At 39.7% G+C, this 19520-nt stretch overlaps 1 protein-coding gene across 3 annotated transcripts in view; it reads left to right on the top strand.

Annotated features, from left to right (window-relative positions):
* Nucleotides 1–19304, top strand: part of UPF2 (UPF2 regulator of nonsense mediated mRNA decay) — a 110565-nt gene extending 91261 nt beyond the window's left edge. For 2 of the 3 annotated variants that reach the window (XM_045466908.1, XM_045466909.1), the window contains exons 19-21: nucleotides 639–806; nucleotides 9658–9799; nucleotides 18017–19304. In XM_045466908.1, the coding sequence (XP_045322864.1) occupies nucleotides 639–806; nucleotides 9658–9799; nucleotides 18017–18150 (444 nt within the window). In that variant the 3' untranslated portion in view covers nucleotides 18151–19304. Of the gene's footprint in view, nucleotides 1–638; nucleotides 807–9657; nucleotides 9800–11201; nucleotides 11323–18016 lie in introns of all 3 variants that reach the window. The other variant, XM_045466910.1, reaches the window with a different exon arrangement.
* Nucleotides 19305–19520: the final 216 nt, after the last annotated feature.

The raw sequence follows: 19520 nt of genomic DNA, 5'->3' as shown, positions 1-19520 counted from the left end.
TCTCTATTCTAATTAACAGTTTTTGAGCTCTTTGAGGATAGAGACTGTCTTTTTAGTATTAGTATCTCAAGTAATAAGTAATAAGCCCAACGCACAAGTCTTCACTGAAGGTTTGTTTAAATAATTGATTAATAAATCCAGTGTCAATCTTGAAAACTTGTTATTAACAAACAAAGTTAATCTGAACATTCATTCCTGAATATTAGTTGAGCACCTGCAGTATTTAAAACACCGCTAGGGTATTTAAAACACCAGGGAAAGGGTATTCAGTGCAGAACCCCGCCAGTCTGGTGGAGGATTGTCACAGAGAAGCAGACACTTGTGACACATGAGAAGTATGAAGGAAGATATGTGGTGCGGGTATGCACTTCAGGGGCATGCGGAGTCAGGAGAACCTACAGCATTGTGTGTTTGAGCCGCACCGGTAAACAGAGCTAGTCACTGGGGACTTGCACAGGTCTTCCCAGCCATACGTAAGAGGAGGGGGCGCCTCTGTCTCAGCTGCCTGTCAGGTTACTTTGGCTCTAATGATCATTGTGTTTTAAGAAATAATGGCACTGAATGAATTGTTCAGTTTATGTTTACATATATCCCTGTGTACGTTAGAGTATTTATATTTTTTCATTTCTATCTTTAAGCAACGAAGTGGCGAATCTGTTAAAGTGCACCAACTTGATGTTGCTATTCCTTTGCATCTCAAAAGCCAGCTGAGGAAAGGGCCACCTCTCGGTGGTGGGGAGGGAGAGGCGGAGTCTGCAGACACTATGCCCTTTGTCATGTTAACAAGAAAAGGCAATAAACAACAGGTAAGAAACTGGCCACCACAGGTGATTGTTACTTATCAAATGTAAGCAATAACTTTGTTTTATAGGTTGTAAGTTATGTTTTGCCTATAAGAGGAGAAGAGTTGGAAACATGTAAAGTATTCAGTGGTAGGGGCGCCTGGGTGGCTCAGTTGGTTAAGCATCCAACTTCATCTCAGGTCATGATCTCACGATTCATGAGTTCAAGCCCCGCGTTGGGCTCTGTGCCACAGTTTAGAGCCTGGAGCTGCTTCAGATTCTGTCTCCTTCTCTGTTCCTCCCCTGCTCGCACTCTCACTCTCTCTCTCTCTCTCTCTCAAAAATAAAGATTAAAAATAAAGAAATAAAGTATTCAGTGTAGAAGTAATTTTATTTTTTATTATGTATAGTAGACACAGCTGACTTCTTTTGAATGTATTTTTTTTTCTAAAAAATTTTTTTTTAATGTTTATTCATTTTTGAGAGACAGAGAGAGACTGAGTGCAAACGGGTGGGGCAGAGAGAGAGGGAGACACAGAATCTGAAGCAGGATCCAGGCTCTGAGCTGTTAGCACAGAGCCTGATGCAGGGCTCAAACTCATGAACCGCGAGATCATGACCCGAGCCGAAGCCAGATTTAACTGACTGAGCCACCAGGCACCCCATTGAATGGATATTTTTTATTTATTTATTTATTTATTTTTATTTATTCTTTAAAAGGAAAGGACATTTAAATTTTGAATTCATATGTATTTGTTAGAATATATAAATCCCTTGACTTTCAGGAGGAAGGTTTCATAAGTAAACTCAGGGTGGGAAAGGAAAGGAGGGTGATGACAGATACATCTCAAGAAAATGTTCGTGGTTAAGATTTTTCTTGAAAATCATTGTTTTTGACCCCTAATCCTTCTCCATTCTCCTTATACTGCTTCCTCCTTGTTTCCCATGTCTTACAGATGGCCCTCAAAATCATTTCCCTGACCGCTAAGCTGTTAGTTTAGGGATTCATACTTTGGTTCATACATTCATTCATCAAATATTATTAAGCATCTCGTATGTGCCAAATACTGTTCTAGGTGCTGAGGCTATGGTGATAAATAAAAGTCCCTGCCTTTGTGAGCTCACATCTTGCTAAGGTTGACAAATGTATTTGCAAGGAGTGAAAAATACTATGAAGAAAATAAAGCCCAACTCTCAGACTCAACTCCAGGATATATCACATATTACTAATTCTCTAAGAGTTTTTTCACATTTCAACATTTCTGAAATCAAGCTGCCTCTTAGCGTTTATAACTGGCAGCATTTTTTTCTGTTTTAGTGATGTGTGATATAATGGTGTATCTTACAATTAATGGACCGTCAGATTCTACGAAATATGGCAGCCACCACAACTTAGAGACGAGTTGAATGCCTGGCTTCCATATTCATTCACACAGTCACGTAACAGGTAATTGTTGTTCACTTGCTGTGTACCAGGCACTGCCCCGTGTGCAGAAAGTACAACTGTCACTAGAGTTCCTTCTCTCTTGGGAGCTTTCATTCTGGTGCTGGGAGGCAAACAGTGAAGAAATACGTAATGTCAGGTTGGGGGGAATGCTCGGAAGGAAAATAAAATAAAAAAGAGGCTAGAGAGAGATTGGAATGGGGGGTGCGGAGCCTGCTGTTCTGAATGGGACGATCTGCAGGTCCTCTAATGAGATGCTGTCTGTGATGGACGGGATAGTCTGTTCCCTCCGGCAACACAGCCTCCACGAAATGATGCCCAAATTAACTTTTATCTTTGCTTTTGTCAGGTAATTTCTTACATGCTCAGAGGATCAGAGTTGTGCGGGGTACATTATTTTGTTATACTGCAAGTAAATCTTGAGATATAAAAACTGTACACCAATTAGAATCCTGGAAGGGAGGACCAGGAAAGACTTTCCATCGTGTTGTATGTGAAGTTAACCTTGGCTTAGAGCACTGCTGTGTCTTCAGACATTGCCTTCATGATTCCTTTCCAGCCGTAGCCTTTCCTCCATTGCAGCCTCTGGGGTTAGTTCTCAGGAGAGCTCTGCCCTCACCCACCCTCAGGCCAGGGGTGAGCTCTGGCATGTCCTCAGTCCCAATACTCCACTGAGTCCCTAGAAAAATAAGGGCGGGGTGGGGGGAGGGTTTGATCCAGACCCTAAACTGAGCTTTGCAAAACCGCGAGTTCATCATGGTTCCTAGGATTCTCCAAGCCCAGAGTTTCTGCTTTTCTTTTCTAGGGACTACATTGCTCTCTGAGCTTCACTTTTCTGTTTCAGTCATTACCTTTTAGATCTGCTTCATTCTCTGTTTTCTTTAAAAGCTCTCAGCCCCTCCCTGACCCCATCACCAAATGTTCTTGGCATGAAAGAGAGGGTTTTTCATTGTGAAGGGCCGTACCTGACAACCTCAGGTAGCTGTCCCTTGGTTACCATTTCTGTAGCGCTGCTGGACATTCGTATTGCTGGCATACTTCTCGAACCCTTTTTCTTATCTGAAAGGGGGCTTAGGAATATCTTTCTGTGAAGATCAAATCACACAAAGGAAATAATTTGTTTTCTTCATTTGTTCCTCCTTTTTGTGAGGCACATATGAAAATTCATTTTAACTTTGTCAACTTGTATACCCCATTTGACCTTTTTAGAACATGTAGGCATAAATTAAACCACAGCCTACCTAAGAAACTCCTGAGCTTTGAAAAATAAATTCATTTCAGCAGTCCTAAATTCTATCAAGCAAAGTAAGACTATGTGTTTATTTTGTAGAAGGAATATTTTTGCTTTAAAGTAGATACATTATATACTGTAGAACCCAAATAACTACACAAAATGAAGAGTGGAAGTTCTTATTTCTTAAAATGTGAAAGTCTGTTTAATTTTTAAGGAAACGTTTTTATTGAACTTTATTAAAAAATATTAGCAAGCATGAAATGAGAGCTCAGAGTACTTGGTTTTTAAGTAAATTTTCAACTCATAAACTTTATTTGGAATTTTGGAAAATGTTCAGTTTCAGGAACATTATTTGAAGAAACATCACTGGTATTTTGTGGTCTGAAAAAGAAAGTTATTTTGTTCTGATTTTTATTTCTTTATTTAACTTTTGGGTGTTAGCCCTTCTGGTGCAATGGTTTTTCTAGAAATGTGAAATGTTTTGCCTTATAGGAATCTTTAATTTCTAAGTCAAAGATCTCTTTGTGTACCAGATTTGTGCTCAGAAATAAGTTTCTTCTGTAGTCATTAGGAAAATAAAAATTTGCACCAATTAAATGAGTAGTTAAAAACAAAGAGGATAATGCTATTCATAATTTCTTTCTTTCTAGATTTAAATATTTATGAAATAGAGTAATGAATTGAAATAAAATATTTTGATCATTAAAACAAGTTTTAATGTAATAGGAGCATTGTATTATGGTTTAAAGAGCTTTTTTTGATTGCTTTAAACAAATATACATTATATTATAGCTTAATACTTGTAAACAACCCATTTCTTTCCAGTATTTTAATATTTATAAGGAGTCATCATTTATTTTATATATTGTTTATCAATTGATACTTAAAGTAACTCGGGATTATGTGTGTATATATGCGTGTGTGTATTTCAGTTTCAGCTACAATTATGAAGTAGCTTTAAGATACAAAGTAAATCACCTTCATTCTATTTTTATATTCCAAGAAATCTGATTCGAGTGACTTTAGTCTTTTTGTCATTTAATTTGCCATAAAGTAGTGACTCTCTTTTAAAAATGTTTTAAAAGCTTTACGGGAAAGGCACTGGTGAAGTGGCATCAGAAAATTGGCCTCTTGTGCTCTCTGTATTTAATACTGTCTCTTTGGTCTTCTTTTTAAGTACATAATACTTGGAACACTTTTGTCTCAGGCCAGTTAGTCTTATAAGTGAATAGAAACCTATATTTTTCACATTTTTGATCAAATCATTATGAAATTTCTTACACGGTGTTTTATGTTGTTTCATTAGTGTGGTAAATACCATCACCATTAATCTCGTCGTTACTGAATTATGAAGGACAATTCAAATGTTATTATTAGGAACCCAGTAAGGGGAAAAAATGGCCACCCTGTTTTCTCTCTGAATATGTTAATGTAGTGACAGATCGAAGCATCTTAGAATTGCAGCTTGTGGTTTCATAGCGATCAAGAAAGTGTCTGCGTGCTTTGCCTTTAGTGTTTTGTAAAACAGTAATATGTCACTCTTTCTACGTTTGCATGTATTTATACACATTTACAAACCAGTTTGTAAAGCCCCTGAGGAAAAACCAGCCAGCTAAATAAGTAAGAACATTGTAATATTTGGAATCTGTAATTTATCTTGAGAGACTCAGATTTGTTGCCTCTCTTTACCCTTACCATCTCAAATAAGGCATCTTATTTGACACTAGGAACAGAATGACTTAAAATTTAGCTGTGATTCTTGAAGCCTAATAGGTATTTTGCATTTCACTGAGATAGTACTCAACATTGCCCATATTTCTTTACTTTTAATAAAGATAATAAAGTAATTATGGTAATAACAGCTAAAATATATTGAATTCCTACTATGTTTCCAACATTGTTCTTTTATATGTTCTTTAAAATTGTTCTTTAAAATTATGTGTTAATTTATGTAGCTGTGTCTTTATTGATTTATACTGATGGGTTAAATTTTATTTAGAGTATTTGTCCCTCTGATGTCTATTCACTAACCAGATTTCACAGTTGTCGTGTTGAGGGAAGATTGGAAAATTGTGTCAAACCATCGTTTTGGAGATTATTCTCATAGTTGTGGTCTTTGTAGAATTTGACATCTCTGTCTCTGCTGTCCTAGTAATTTGGCGTACTTCTGTGTACAGAGTCTGTTTTAGTTCAGCTTTTCTCTACCATTAGTTCTTTTAGCAGTGGATTCAGAAATGCGGGTGCAACAGGATGCTTTCCTCATGAATAGGGCTGAAAATTAAAAATTTCGTTATGAATTACTGTGACATCTTAGTAATTATGCTGCTTATTAGGAAGAGTACATATATTATGAAGTTTTTTGTTTTACATTAGATACATGTTAAGAGTCTGGCAGAAAATTCACTTGGAGCTGAACTTTTTCATTAAATTACTTTTTGTGTACCTTCCTGAGTTGTAACACATAAATTAAAAGGTTTATTGGAGGGAACGATGGCCATTTTATTTTCACTTTGTTTCTGTTGTTTTTGTTAGTGGACGTAAGAGACAGTTGGGGCAAGTCCCATCTGATAGAGACATTCCTGGTGCAGACTACTGCACAGGCCCAAGGATAGTGTGCAGAAGCATTCACGGGTTTCACTTTCTACTTGGTGGTTGTCAGTCTCATTCTGCTAAGAAGGTGATTTTTTTAATTGAACTTGTGGTTTTATTTTGCTGCGATTTTAATTTCAGAATGTCCAGTAAGTAATGAGGGCAACTGTTCTGAACTTTGTTATTTTGGCGCATTATTAACAGGTATTACTTATGGAGAACCTGGTGTGTGCCGGGCCCTGTACTGCACACTCAGAGGTAGTACTACCTCAAAGGTAGTGTGGAAATCCTCCTTGTATAGTTGAGAGAAAGAGCTGTGAACCCCATCTGTCCGACTACAGAAATCCGTGTTCTCTGCAGCCTTGCCTGGCAAGTGCTTATTTCATGAAAGCACTGACCGTAATGTGGAACTGAAAGGAAGTTTGGGGAAGAGGCAGAAAAAAAGATAGCACAGAATTCATAGTTGTGGATGAAGGGAAAAGCAGGACCATGATCAAACCATAGACAGTAGAATTTAGCAATTAACAGTCCACAACCTGCAGTTTTTAAAGGAGATGTGGTTGAGAGGATATGGAGATCCTTTTTTTTTTCTTTTTTCTTTTGGTGTGTAGTTGACATGAGGAAGTAGTTTTTAAAAGGCTGCATTCAGGGTCAGAAGAACAAAGGATAATCCTACTGCTTGTGGAGAGATTTGGGAGGAAAATAGCTGTTCACTTTCATTTTTATCAAGTGGGAAGATTTCAGGGCACCTGGGTGGCTCATTTGGTTAAGCACCAGACTCTTGATTTTGGCTCAGGTCATGATCTCACAGTTTATGAGTTTGAGCCCCACATCAGGCTCTGAGCTGACACCGTGGAGTCTGCTTCAGATTCTCTCTCTCTCTCTGCCCCTCCACTGCTCGCTCTCTCTCTCTCAAAAATAAACATTAAAAAAAAAAAAGAGAGAGAGAGAGAGCAAGGAAGATTTCAACCAGGAAGGGTAAGTTGAAAATTGGGTAAAATCAGATAGTGTCCAAAGGGATAACTTACCTACTTTAAATGAGTCCCAGTCTTTAGGCAAAAATAAATTACATACTTGAGGACTGAAAGAACTTCTGTATGTAATTGTAGAGCAGTTGTCGTTAAATTTAGAAAGTTTTTCAGAATGAGGCAGTAGTCAAAAGATTCATAAATGAGCAAATGATTTCCTTTTTCAAAGAGCAAGGAAAAGTACATTCTGAAAACTATATAAACCAGGAAACTTGATGTCAACTTTCAGCATAATTCTAGATTGAATTTTAAAACAGATGACTTTAGTCGTTAGGAAAATGAAAATTAAAACCCAGGGTGAAAAATACCACTATATATACTCACCAGAATGGATAAAATTAAAAAGAGATAGGTGGATAGACAGACCGACCGACTGACCATACCAAATGCTGGCAAGGGTGTGACACAACCGGAACTTTCATACACTTTTAGTGGAATATAAAATGGCATACCTACTTTGGAACACATTTTTATAGTTTCTTAAAAAGTAAAACACACCATGGGGTACCTGGCTGTCTCAGTTGGCAGAGTGTGCAACTCTTGATCCTCGGGGTCATGAATTCGTGCCCCATGTTGGGTGTAGAGTTAATTTTTAAAAAATTAAAAAGTAAAATACACCAGGTATTCCCAGCTTTTCATTCCTAGCATTTCACATTTAAGAAAAATGCAGACATATGTCTACACAAACATTTGTTAAATATATTTGTAATAACCCCAAATAGAAATCCCAAATGCTATCGACGAGTGGATAAACAAATTGTGGTGTATAAGACAAGGAAATGCAGCTCTACAATAAAAAGGAACAAACTTAATACATACAGCAGCATGAATGCATCTGAAAGTTGTTGCGCAAAGTAAAAGAACCTAGACAAAATAAAATGTGTGTTGTATGATTCAACTTACGCAAACTTTTAGAAAGTACAAGCTATTCAGTAGTGACAGAAATCAAGTTGGCAGTTGCCTGGGGGTGAGGTAGAGAAAGAGATGGGTTACAGAGGGACAAAAGGAGCCTTTGGAGGTAATGGACATGTTCATTACCTTGATTGCAGTGAGGTTTTCTTGATTGTATGTGTATGTGTATTTTTTTTTTTTCTTTAAAAGATGGTTTTGAGCTCATAAATAGAACGGGATAGTTGCAGGGAGTCTGTACTCAACCACTCAGCACATTATGTCAGACTAAGCTCATCAGGGAGAACAAGTGAGGTCTGCTAGGCTGGTAGCCAAATGGACTACCATTTTTTTTTTTTATGTTTGTTTATATTTTTGAGAGAGAGAGATAGAAAGCACGAGCAGGGGAGGGGCTGTGGGGGGCTGCGGACAGAGGGTCTGAAGTGGGCTCCATGTTGACAGCAGAGAGCCCGACGCGGGGCTCAAACTCATGACCTGAGCCAAACCGACTGAGCCACCCAGGTACCCTGCCAAATGGACTACCTTAAATACATTTTTATTTCGCTATATGAGACACTTAGTTATCTACTGTGGTAAAGATGAAATGTAGTTAGTTGGGTTTGTAGATGTTTTGTACCCACACTTAACTATTCTTCCTCTTAGTGTATCTGGCCAACTGCGCGTAGTGTTCTGGGTATTACGTTTTAAGAGGAATATTGACTGACTGAAGAGCGTCATATAAAAGAGAATACCAGAAGAAGACATCTGAGATAATAACAAAGAATCAGATTGTCAAATCAGATTCAAATGAACCAGAATTTTTATTACAGTGTTAAGCATTACTAATAATTTCAAGGTTGCAAGCATCAAAAGGGCATAGGTCGCATAGGTCAAGCAGAGAGAGGTCTGGGATCCTGAGCACAGCTACCTATGCCCTTTCTTTTCTCATGAGGCATGCTGTTGATCCAAAGTATTAGAGGAGGTCTCTTAACTGAGTTGTGCATGTTATACACAGCAGAGAGAATTCAGGTTGTGAAATGTTTCTGTCTTGTACTCAGATAGTTACATAGCTTACTCATCTATTTCCAGGGAACCATGGCCCTTAAATTCATAGATTTCTATCTAAGTTTGTTTACCTTGCACAATCCAAACCAGGGATATCCTGCTAAAAACAAAAGCATTTCACAGATAAGGACTCTCTCTCATAACAGAGAAATATGTCTCACAGGGCAGTTGCTTAACTCTTCCTCTGTTCTAACATTGCATTCTATCTTTAGAAATAAGGTCTGTCAATACTAAAGGTGGAATAGATTTGTTCTGTATTGTTCAGGAGGCCAGAACTGGTTCCAGAGGATAGAAATGAAAAGGATGCAAGTTACAGCTTGCTATATAAAAGCCTTTTTTGACAATGACCCATAAATAATAGGATCTGTATGATGGAAATTGATACCCTGTTGCTAGATGTGTGCCTCCAAACATAGTGCAGGAAAAGAGAGGCTTCTCCTTTTCTTGAGGTTGAACTTGATGGTCTTCCATTTCCTAACCAACCCTATTGGGTTTGTCTCTAGTAGTTTAAGACTATTGTCTGTTTATGTTCTTAGATGATACTATCTTTATTTAGATTTATTTGAAATCTTCTTTTCTTTTGATTTTCTCAAGCCATTTGTGATTTCTTTTGTTATTTTTTCTCAGTTTAAGATCCTTAATGTACCCATGTCTTCCCAACTTGCTGCAAATCACTGGAACCAGCAACAGGCAGAACAAGAAGAGAGGATGAGAATGAAAAAGCTCACACTAGATATCAATGAACGGCAAGAACAAGAAGATTATCAAGGTATACAGTCACTTATAGGACAGAAGTAGAAAATGTTTATGCCTCTTGGGCTTTTTAAATATAGAATATCAGAGTTCTCATCTCCCCCTTTCCATGTCATCTTTGTAAATGTTTAGCCTGAGAAGTTGATTGTTTTTTATATTCCTTCCAATCTTCATTTTTCTCACTTACTTGCAAAATAACAATATAATTTTCATCATACCTTGCTAACTCCATTATTCAGTTAGATCCCATACTGTTAGAGCTATGTTTGCAGCTGAGATGAGGATCAGTTTTTAATTGCGTCATATTGCCAGTCATCTGTGAGCAAATTAAATCAATACATAGTTATTATCTTATTTTGTCTGTTTGGGAGTCCTGTCTCAAGGGCCCCGTGCTTCTTCAGATTTGAGAGTATACTCAAATTAAGATTCCAGTTTTGGGGCGTCTGGTGGCTCAGTCTGTTGAGCGTCCAACTTCGGCTCGGGTCATGGTCTCACAGCTCGTGAGTTCGAGCCCCACGTCGGGCTCTGTGCTGACAGCTTGGAGCCTGGAGCCTGCTTCGGATTCTGTGTCTCCCTTCTCTCTCTGTCCCTAACCCACTCGCATTCTGTCTCTCTCTCAAAAATAAAATAAACATAAAAAAAAATTAAGATTCCAGTTTTATGCAGATAAACCGAACACTCTTGGATTAACTGGAACCTTATGTGCACAGAGTCCATGAACACTTCATAAACCAGCCTCTTGGCATTTCTGTGACACCTAAATTTTAGAGTCATAACCTGTCTGTTGATATAGCACTGTACTGACACACTACTTTCTATGCAAGAGGTTGTTGCATAAATAAATATTTGGTTTTCTGTCCTTGAGTCTGTCTTCTAGAATCTCTTCTGGTTGATACCCCACATTTTTAATAATAAGTAAGCTAGTACTCAGTGTAAAGGGCTTAACTGGGAGCTGGACACTGTCTTATGTACCACAGTTCTAGGAGATAAGTGCTTATTCTCATCCCCATTTGACATTTAGGGACATTTAGGGAAACTGAACTGGAAGACCCATGGCTAGTAAGTGGCAGAACCGAGATTCGTTCCAATAGTGTCTTGTCTGGCTCCAGACAATATGCTTGTAGCTATTGAACTAGACTGCTTTTCATACTGTTTTACAGCCTCACAAGATACTTCCGTGGTGGCCAAATTGACAGGATGGGGGACATTGGATATTAAATGATATTAAAGAGCATGTCTCCTCTCTTGATGTGCTCTTTCAGAATTTCTTAATCATTGTAGACTGTGTAATGGTGATTTTTGTTTACTCCCCTACCTAACAACTAGTAAACGTGATCTCCCTAGGGTTTTATTTGCTTCATGGAGGGGAGTGCATTTACCAGAGTTAGCCACCTTTTCTGTTTTGCTCCTGCTTACAGAAATGCTGCAGTCTCTTGCCCAGCGCCCAGCCCCAGCAAACACCAATCGGGAGCGGCGGCCTCGTTACCAACATCCAAAGGGAGCACCTAATGCGGATCTAATCTTTAAGACTGGTGGGAGGTAGGACAGTCCGTCTCTTTTTCTTCTGTAGCTGTTTGTTTTTCATGATGTCCACATGAATAGATTATTCTGGATTACACCTAATGATAAAGGCCTGATTACTAGCAAAATAGGAAAGTCTTTAAGTTGTAAGTATTTGAGAAAAAACACCTATTTATAGAATAATTACAGGGTTTTTTTCTTTTTTCTTTTCTTTTTTTAATTTCAGCCACAGTGATCTTGGCTTTCACCCTCTCTGTGTGGACTTCTTTGGATTTTTAAATTTTCTCTTTTGCATTCATAGAGATAACTAGTTATAGATGAATTTGAGAGAAATCACAGGCTTTTGTGTTAGAATTTCTCAGGTCAGTGTTAAGTAATCCATGTTTACAAAAACTCAACCTGTTTCCTAGACTTTCAAGCTTGCAGGTTGAGTTTGTTTTGAGGTATTTTGTTTGTTTTTAATTGTAAAATGTCCTCCTGGGATCTATGTCAGTTTTACTTTTTTTTTTTTTTTTTTTTAAAGTAGGCTCTGCGCTCAGCACAGAGCGCAATGGAGAGCTTGAACTCGTGAGCCTGGTATTTGAGTTGGATGCTTAACCAACTTAGCCATGCAAGTGTGCCCCCCAACCATGCTAGTTTTTCTTAAACTTGAGTTGCTTAAAGTGAAATAGTTAAAACTCTAGAAGGAATTTTACATAGATGTTTCCTAATAAGATCTTATTCGTCTTTTAAGGGAGAAAATTATTTAAAGTTTTTCTGAGATCTGATCTAAAGACCCATACCATCAACTCAGTTTTCTGTCTTGTGGTCGAGTTATGATCAAAGGTGTCATTGACTTTGCTGCTCTTACTGATCTCCTTCGGGGTATTAGTGTTTAGCTAAGGACGTACATCAGCCCCAAGACATCACCTTGCTGTTAGGGGCGGGCAGGTTAGGTGTGGAAGGGATTGTGCTCTGAGTGGGAGCAGAAGAGTTCATTATCGTGTAGAGGCAAATGCTGGGGAAATGGCACAGGTCTCTTTTACTTGCTCTGTGTTTGTTCCCAATAACATTTTTCTTTTTCTTTTTCTTTTTCTTTTTCTTTTTTTTTTTTTTTAATTTTTTTTACATTTATTTATTTTTGAGAGACAGAGAGAAACAGAGCACAAGTAAGGGAGGGGCAGAGAGAGAAGGAGACACAGAATCCCATGCAGGCTCCAGGCTCTGAGCTGACAGCACAGAGCCTGACATGGGGCTCAAACTCACACACCGCGAGATCATGACCTGAGCCGAAGTCGGGCGCTTAACCGACTGAGCCACCCAGGCACCCCATCACATTTTTCTTTGAACTATATGCTTGGACAGCTCTAATCAAATTGCTGGTTAGAACATTGGTTTCTCATGACAGTTTAGGGGTCTGTTTTTTAACATCTATGGAGTGTAATGTTTTTAGAAATCCAAGTTAGAACTGATGTACAAATCCATCTAATTAGGCATAATAAGATACTAGGTTATTTTTATTATCCAAGCTTCATTAAAGTCTTTTAATAAAATCTTTTATTAGTACTAAAATGTGGAAGCCAGCTATTTTAAGAGGCCATGCAAATTTTAGTTTTCAGCTTTTATATTTTCTTACATACCTTTAAATATATTTCAGTGTTCTTGATATACCCGTTTCTCTTCTTGTCTCATGATTGGTGAACAGAGCTATTAGAATATTTTATCTTGAGTGGCGCCTGGGTGGCTCAGTCGTTTTAGTGTCCAACTCTTGATTTCAGCTCAGGTCATGATCTCACAGGTCATGGGGTTGAGCCCGCGTTGGGCCCTGTGCTGACAACATGGAGCCTACTTGGGATTCTCTCTCCCTCTCCCTCTCCCCCTCTCTCTCTCTGCCCCTCTCCTACCCATACTCTCTTTCTCTCTCAAAAATAAATAAACTTTTAAAAAAGCAAAAAAAGAACTTTAAAAAGAGGAATATTTTATCTTGATGTTTTCCGTCAATTTCACCTGTTTATATTACAGCTTAACATCTCTGAACAGCATTATTTCTGTTAAAACCTGATCCCTTCTTGAGTCACATAATGCAAGTACAGTGTCTTTTCCTAATTTTTAAATGTTTGGGTAGATTTATAGAATCAGTAACTATGACATTTGGTACATAATGAGTATTTCCGGTATGATTTGCTCCCCTCAGCATCTGCCATGGGTTCAGTCCTCCTGCACTATGACACATTAAAAAGTACGAAAAGATAAAGTCTTTACCCTCAAGTCTAGTGGGAAGACTAAGTATGGGTACTTGAAAGAGCTAATTCTGTCCAAGTCATACATTTATTTTAAAAAGCCATTGAGAGTTTATTAAGTCCCAGGCATTTCCTAAGCAGTTGGGGGAAAAATATGGGAAAACAGATGTGTGAACTTACATATGCTAAAAGATAAACATAAAGCTATACCTTTCTTAGTTTGCTGCCAGTTATTCAGTTGTTTTTCCTCATTCTCTTTAACTTTTTGTTTTTCCTTCCCTCCCTCCAGCCCCTAGTTAACCAAACTTGGAAGAATTGGCCCTGTTTGCTCTTTCTTCCTCCCCTCTCACTGGTGTGGCTGACTGCGGTCTTCTGCCCTCCCCCACTCCCAGCTGCCTCCCTGTGCTTCACTTCTGTCGCTTTCAGGCTGCCTCCGCAGTGCTTAGCATGTGGCCCCTCTTTATCTTGACATATGCTCTCTTCCCTGGACTCCTGTGGCTCTCGTGTCTTCTGGTCTTTCTCCTCCCTACTTGACTCCTCCTCCTGTCTCCTGACTCCTCTATGGGCTTGCCTCTGCCTGGAGACGCTCTGTCCCTCTGGGTCCATCCAAGCCCTCCTGTCCTACTCTTGGGCACTCTCCACAGGAGGCGTCCTTCCCTCCTGTGGCCCAGTTCCCTTTCAGAGCTCCTGGTCAGGTCTCGCAGTTTAGATTCTGATTGCATGTCCAGCTGTCTTCTAAACAACCGTCTAGAAGGTGTGTCCCTTGCCCCTATGCCACTCTCCTCCTCTGTTCTCTGGCTCGTCGAGTGGAGGCACTGCTGAGCCAGTTATCCAAACTGGAATTGTAGGTTTTGGTTTGGACTCTTTGCTCCCTCAGGTTCCATGTCTAGTTAATTGACAAATACTTTGATTCTACTACTGAGTGGTTCTCACCCTTGCCTGTTTGATTCTGTCTCTGCTGCTGAGACCCGAGATCAAGCCACCATTACCTCTCATCGCATTGCTGCCCGCAGCTCCCACATCTGCTTCTCAGTCTCCAGTGTCAACCCTTCCAGTTCATTCTCTGTGCTGTCCCCACATTGTTCTTTCTAAAATGAAGTCTGTTGTCTGAGGAGGCGAACTCTTGTGCTTAAAATCCTCAGTGGCTCCTCATGGCTTGTAGCGTATAAAGTCCAAACTCCTCAACTTGGTTACCATGGCCCTGCATGGTGAGGGTGTACTTACCTTATTGGCTTTATCTCTTTCTCTTCCTTCCTCCACTCCCAACCAAGCTGGCCTTTCTGTCTTTCTGGTTAGGTTCTTTTTTCACCTCCCTTGTTTGGAACTTTTTCACGCTTTCCTCTGGATATCTCCTGTTCTTCCTTCAGGTCTTACCTTGATATTCTCAGATCTGACGTAGGTTGGTACATATATGCCGCCTTTGCTCGCTGTATTTCTACAGACCTTATCCTGTGTAATCACCTGCCAACTTTTCTTTATCCCCTGTGAGACTGAGAACTGAGGCAGAAATGAAGCCGCGTCTTGTTTTCTCCTATGGCTCTTCTGTCACTCTTGTGCCTGCCATATGGTAGATGTTCGGTTAATATTTGTTAAGTGGACAAAGGGACTTTTAAAAATCTGTATTTGGTCATTTAATAAACTTTTTCCCTAAGCTCTGTTCCCTGGAAGCTCTTTTTTCCTCATTTCCTGGTTTTGTGAAAGTCCCATTTCTTGAGCTACCATCTCTTCCCGTCTTAAATCTCTTCTTAAAATAATAACTCAAAAAAAAATGCTGACTTGTCCATCGTTCTTAAAAATGGCTCTCTATAAAGTTGGAAGGTGCTTTTCAAAGCCAGTGCTCTCGAAATAGAGGCGTGAGTGAACATGGTGGAGGAGCAAGCAGTCACGTGAACATGAGTTTTTGACCAAATGTTCTTGGCCATGTTTTTAAACTCAAGTTTTAAGTGAAGAAATGTAGTGATTTGAAAGAACATAACTGGTGGGGTGGAGTTTCCTGGTGGTTTGGCACCTCTTTATTTTTTTTCTATTTTAATGCCGGGCCAGACAGTGGAAAGATGTGTATCTAGAGCGGTGGTTCATCCGATCCCTTAGGGAGAAAATACCGCGAGGTGAGTTCCTAAACAGAGGAGGGAAGAGAAAACTTGTCAGGTCTGAGAAAGTGTTTTCAATTTGACTTTTAACTTGGCTACAGCTTATTTTAAAAATTAGCTACTAACATTGTCCATGTTCTATGGCAAATGAGGGGAAATTCATTTGGAAACTGTTTATTAAAGCAGTTAAAGCTCCTTACCCAGGGATTTTGATAGGTTCCCAGACATGAAATATAATGATTTAAAATTTTTCTAATCACTCAAGGTGGTCCTTAAAATAGGCTGTACATTAAAATAGTGGCCGTTCTCACTGGACAGTGATGCCCTAATAAAGTACAGGCCTTTGCTTATAATGCGTTAAAATGGCAGTAGCACTCTAAGTAAAACAATTAACCAGTGTAGAACAAGGTTGTTTTCCACTCTGCTGGTGTTGAAAAAACTGAAACTTTACATCTCTGGCAAGTGTTAGTGCTGATATGGTTGATATGCTGAAATTCAAATGAATTAAACCAGTGCTTCTTAAACTTTATTTTTATTTTTTATTTCAGTTACTTAGGTAACCTCTATACCCCATGTGGGGCTCGAACTCAAGACCCCAAGATCAGGAGTTACACACTCCTCCGACTAAGCCAGCCAGGCACCCCTTCTTAAACTTCAAAATATGTATTTTAATCATCGTGACTCTTACTAAGCTGCTGGTTCTAACTCGTTTCTAACAACATCTCCCAGGTGATGTCAAAGCTGCTGGAATGCAGATCACACTCTGAGTACCAAGTGTGATTTATACTATCAGACTTTTCTTTAAATGCATCATAAGTAGATGCACATTTTTTGTTAGATATTTTCTTTATGCCCTTATTATAAAGTTAAGTAATTGATACTTTTGTTGTAAAGCAGGGTCCCTTGTAGAATAAGCACATAATCCAAAGCGAATATTTTAGGTACTTTCTGAGCTCTTACATTTTTTAAATCTCTCAAAATTATTGTTTTGCCTATAAAGCAGTCAAAGAATATTCTACTCTATATACAGGGATATATTTGTCTTATCAAAGACTGGACATTTTTCCCCCTATCATTTACTATATTTATTTAAAATACTCCATTTTAGGGGTGCCTGGGCAGCTCAGTCGGTTGGGCATCTCACTCTTCATTTTGGCTCAGGTCATGATCTCATGGTTTATAGATTCTAGTCCCGTGTCAGGCTCTGTACTGACAGGATGGAGTCCACTTGGGATTCTCTCTCTCCCTCTCTCTCTCTCTCTGCCCTTCCCCCATTCCCTCTCTCTGCTCCTCCTTCATGTGCAAAATAAATAAACTTTAAAACACTCCATTTTAGAACATTGCTTTGTCTTGACTTCAAGAAAGAGACGTTTCTTTCTCTCAGGGAATACTTGTGTTCTTGACCGTCTTCCATTCAGTTCAGTCCCGTTTTAGATAACGTCCAGCCAAAGATAACACTTTTCCATACTCACATCTTACTCTTTGAAATCAGTTTCTCGCTAATGTAACTTGCCTTGTGAGAAGCAAGCTGTGTGTTTGCTAGTGCTGCCATAAGAAGTACCACCGCTGGGTGACTGTAATGGTAGAACTAATGTCTCAGTCTGGAGGCGTCTGCAGGGCTGCTTCCTCCTGAGGGCTGGGAGGGACCGTCTGTTCCGGGGCCCTCCGTCAGCTTCTGGTGGTTTGCCACAGTCTTGGCATCCCTTGGCTTTCCTTTGTCGGTCCAACACCTCCCATCTTCACCCGGCGTTCTCCCTGTCCGTGTGTCTGTGTCCACTTCCCCCTCTTTAGGACACACACTGGATTGGGGGCCCGTCCTACTCCAGTGTGGCCTCATCTTTACTAATTCCCTCTGTACTGACCATTCCAAATAAGGTCGTATCCTGAGGTACTGGCGGTAGACTTCAACATGTGATTTTGTACACATTGTACAAACCATTGTACAAACCCTAAACACTCAGCACCTTAGAAAGTAGTTACCGGAACATTCCAAGACCACCTATCTGATCACCATCAGCATTGCTCTTTTTAGTGCCTGCCCCTCTGTTCCTGTTGTTTTTCAGTCCAGTAGGAGTTTGTGTGCTTTTTTTTTTAAGTTGCATCTATTTTGAGAGAGAGAGTGTGTGAGTACGAGCAGTGGGGAGGGGCAGAGAGAGAATCCCAAGCAGTCGCCACGCTCAGCGAGGAGCCCGACGCCAGGCTCGATCTCACAACCTGCAATTAATATGTGAGCCAAAATCAAGAGTTTGTCACTCAACCAACTGAGCCACCCAGGCACCCTTTGCGTGCTGTTTAAGAAGCACTGATTTGCCTGGGAGACGGTGGTCTTTAGGGCACCTTTTCTTGCCGCAAGTTTGCCCTCAGTACTAGTTCTCTTTAACGTTGCCCTATTTGTACCTCCAGGAGACGTTGATCCAGCAGCACGTGTCATTTCATTAGGTCCTGTATCTGATGTTGTGGATAGTGGAGTCCTCCAGCAATTGAATGAGAGCAGTGGACACATCTCAGCATGTCGGTCTAGAGAGTTGCGAATCTAAACCTGGGACAGGCTGGGGCCGTGAGGCGGGAACAGCAGCCTCTGCCAACACCGGAACAAGCCGACGCTTCCAGATAAGGCGGAAAGGCCTTTTGCAATGGAAATCACGTGAGGGTTAATCTTCTCTTGAGAATAGCAGTCAAGAAATGAGATGGTTAACTTGACTACTGAGCAGTTACACCAAGAAGAGCGTCAGTGAGATGACTGAGCCAGAGAAGAAACGGTTGTGATGGTAATGGTATGGGGGAAATGAACTTGAGTTTTAAATTTGATTTGAGTTATAGTGTCTCTGAATTGAACATCCCATGTTGGAAGAAGATACATTTGGGGGCTCCAGGACTACAGTAGAAAAGTATAGAGCAAGCAGTAAAATCTTCTAGTAAAAACTTACATGCAGGACAACAAAATGATGAAAGATATCCAAATACCAGATAATCCACCAGGAAGGCTTTTGTTTAGGAATTTGTTTCAAGAGGAACAAGGGATGAGGGAGAAAAATCGGTTTTATCCATCAGAGTCAGTAATACAAAATTGCCTATTAGGGTAAAAGAAAAATGTGAAGACTTAGTATACAAAGAGCATGAGTTCAGATGGCTTAGGGGAGTCTGACACCAGCCCAAGAAGGGAGAGTTGAGCCCATTGTAAGTATCATTGAAAACAGACAGCGTGCCGGTCAGCATGTCACAGAAAATGGACGAAGGACAACAAGAAGGGGATCAGAAGATTTTGTTGACCTTCATGGGTTTACAGCCTTTGTCTCTAAACAAAGTATGGAAACAGTAGAGCTTTTATTTTGCGTTTGTTTTTGTTTTGTTGTTTTTGTTTTGTTTTGTTTTCCCCCCACTAAATAGAAATGAGGGTTCTTAGTCTGTTTCTGGCAATCTGTTAATTTATTAGGATAGTTGTCTTTCGTTTGCTTTCCGATAGGCATAGTAAATTTAGTTAAAGAGCACATCTGTATGCTACAACTTGATTACATCTTTTTTCCTAGCTATTTTGCATTTTTTCTTTTACCATGTTTCAGTTTCTGCATGTAGAATTAAATAAGAAACAAAACTTGTAAAGTTGTAACATTTCACATGGAAATGCTGCCCGATCTTCACCAGCTTCAGAAATCTGACCTTTGCCGATGCTGCAATAAAGTGTTGTCATTTAGATTTGGCGTGGTCGCGCTTTATTTGGCTTGGGTTTTGAAGATTTATTAATGGGTAGATCCTCCGCGTCCTTCTGGAACAGTTTCAGAGTCGCTTTCTTTGGCCAGGCCGCGCTGGTGCTGCTCTCCCTGCAGCATCGTGTGTTTGCATGGTTTTCCCGGGTGCCTGAGTCAGCTCACCTTCGGGTCAGTACAAAAGGGAGCCTGTGAATAGAATT

The sequence above is a fragment of the Leopardus geoffroyi genome, chromosome B4, assembly GCF_018350155.1.
Source record: "Leopardus geoffroyi isolate Oge1 chromosome B4, O.geoffroyi_Oge1_pat1.0, whole genome shotgun sequence".
NCBI classification, from domain to species: domain Eukaryota; kingdom Metazoa; phylum Chordata; class Mammalia; order Carnivora; family Felidae; genus Leopardus; species Leopardus geoffroyi.
The sequence above is the reverse complement of the archived record's forward strand: the minus strand, read 5'-3'. Positions and strand labels throughout refer to the sequence as shown.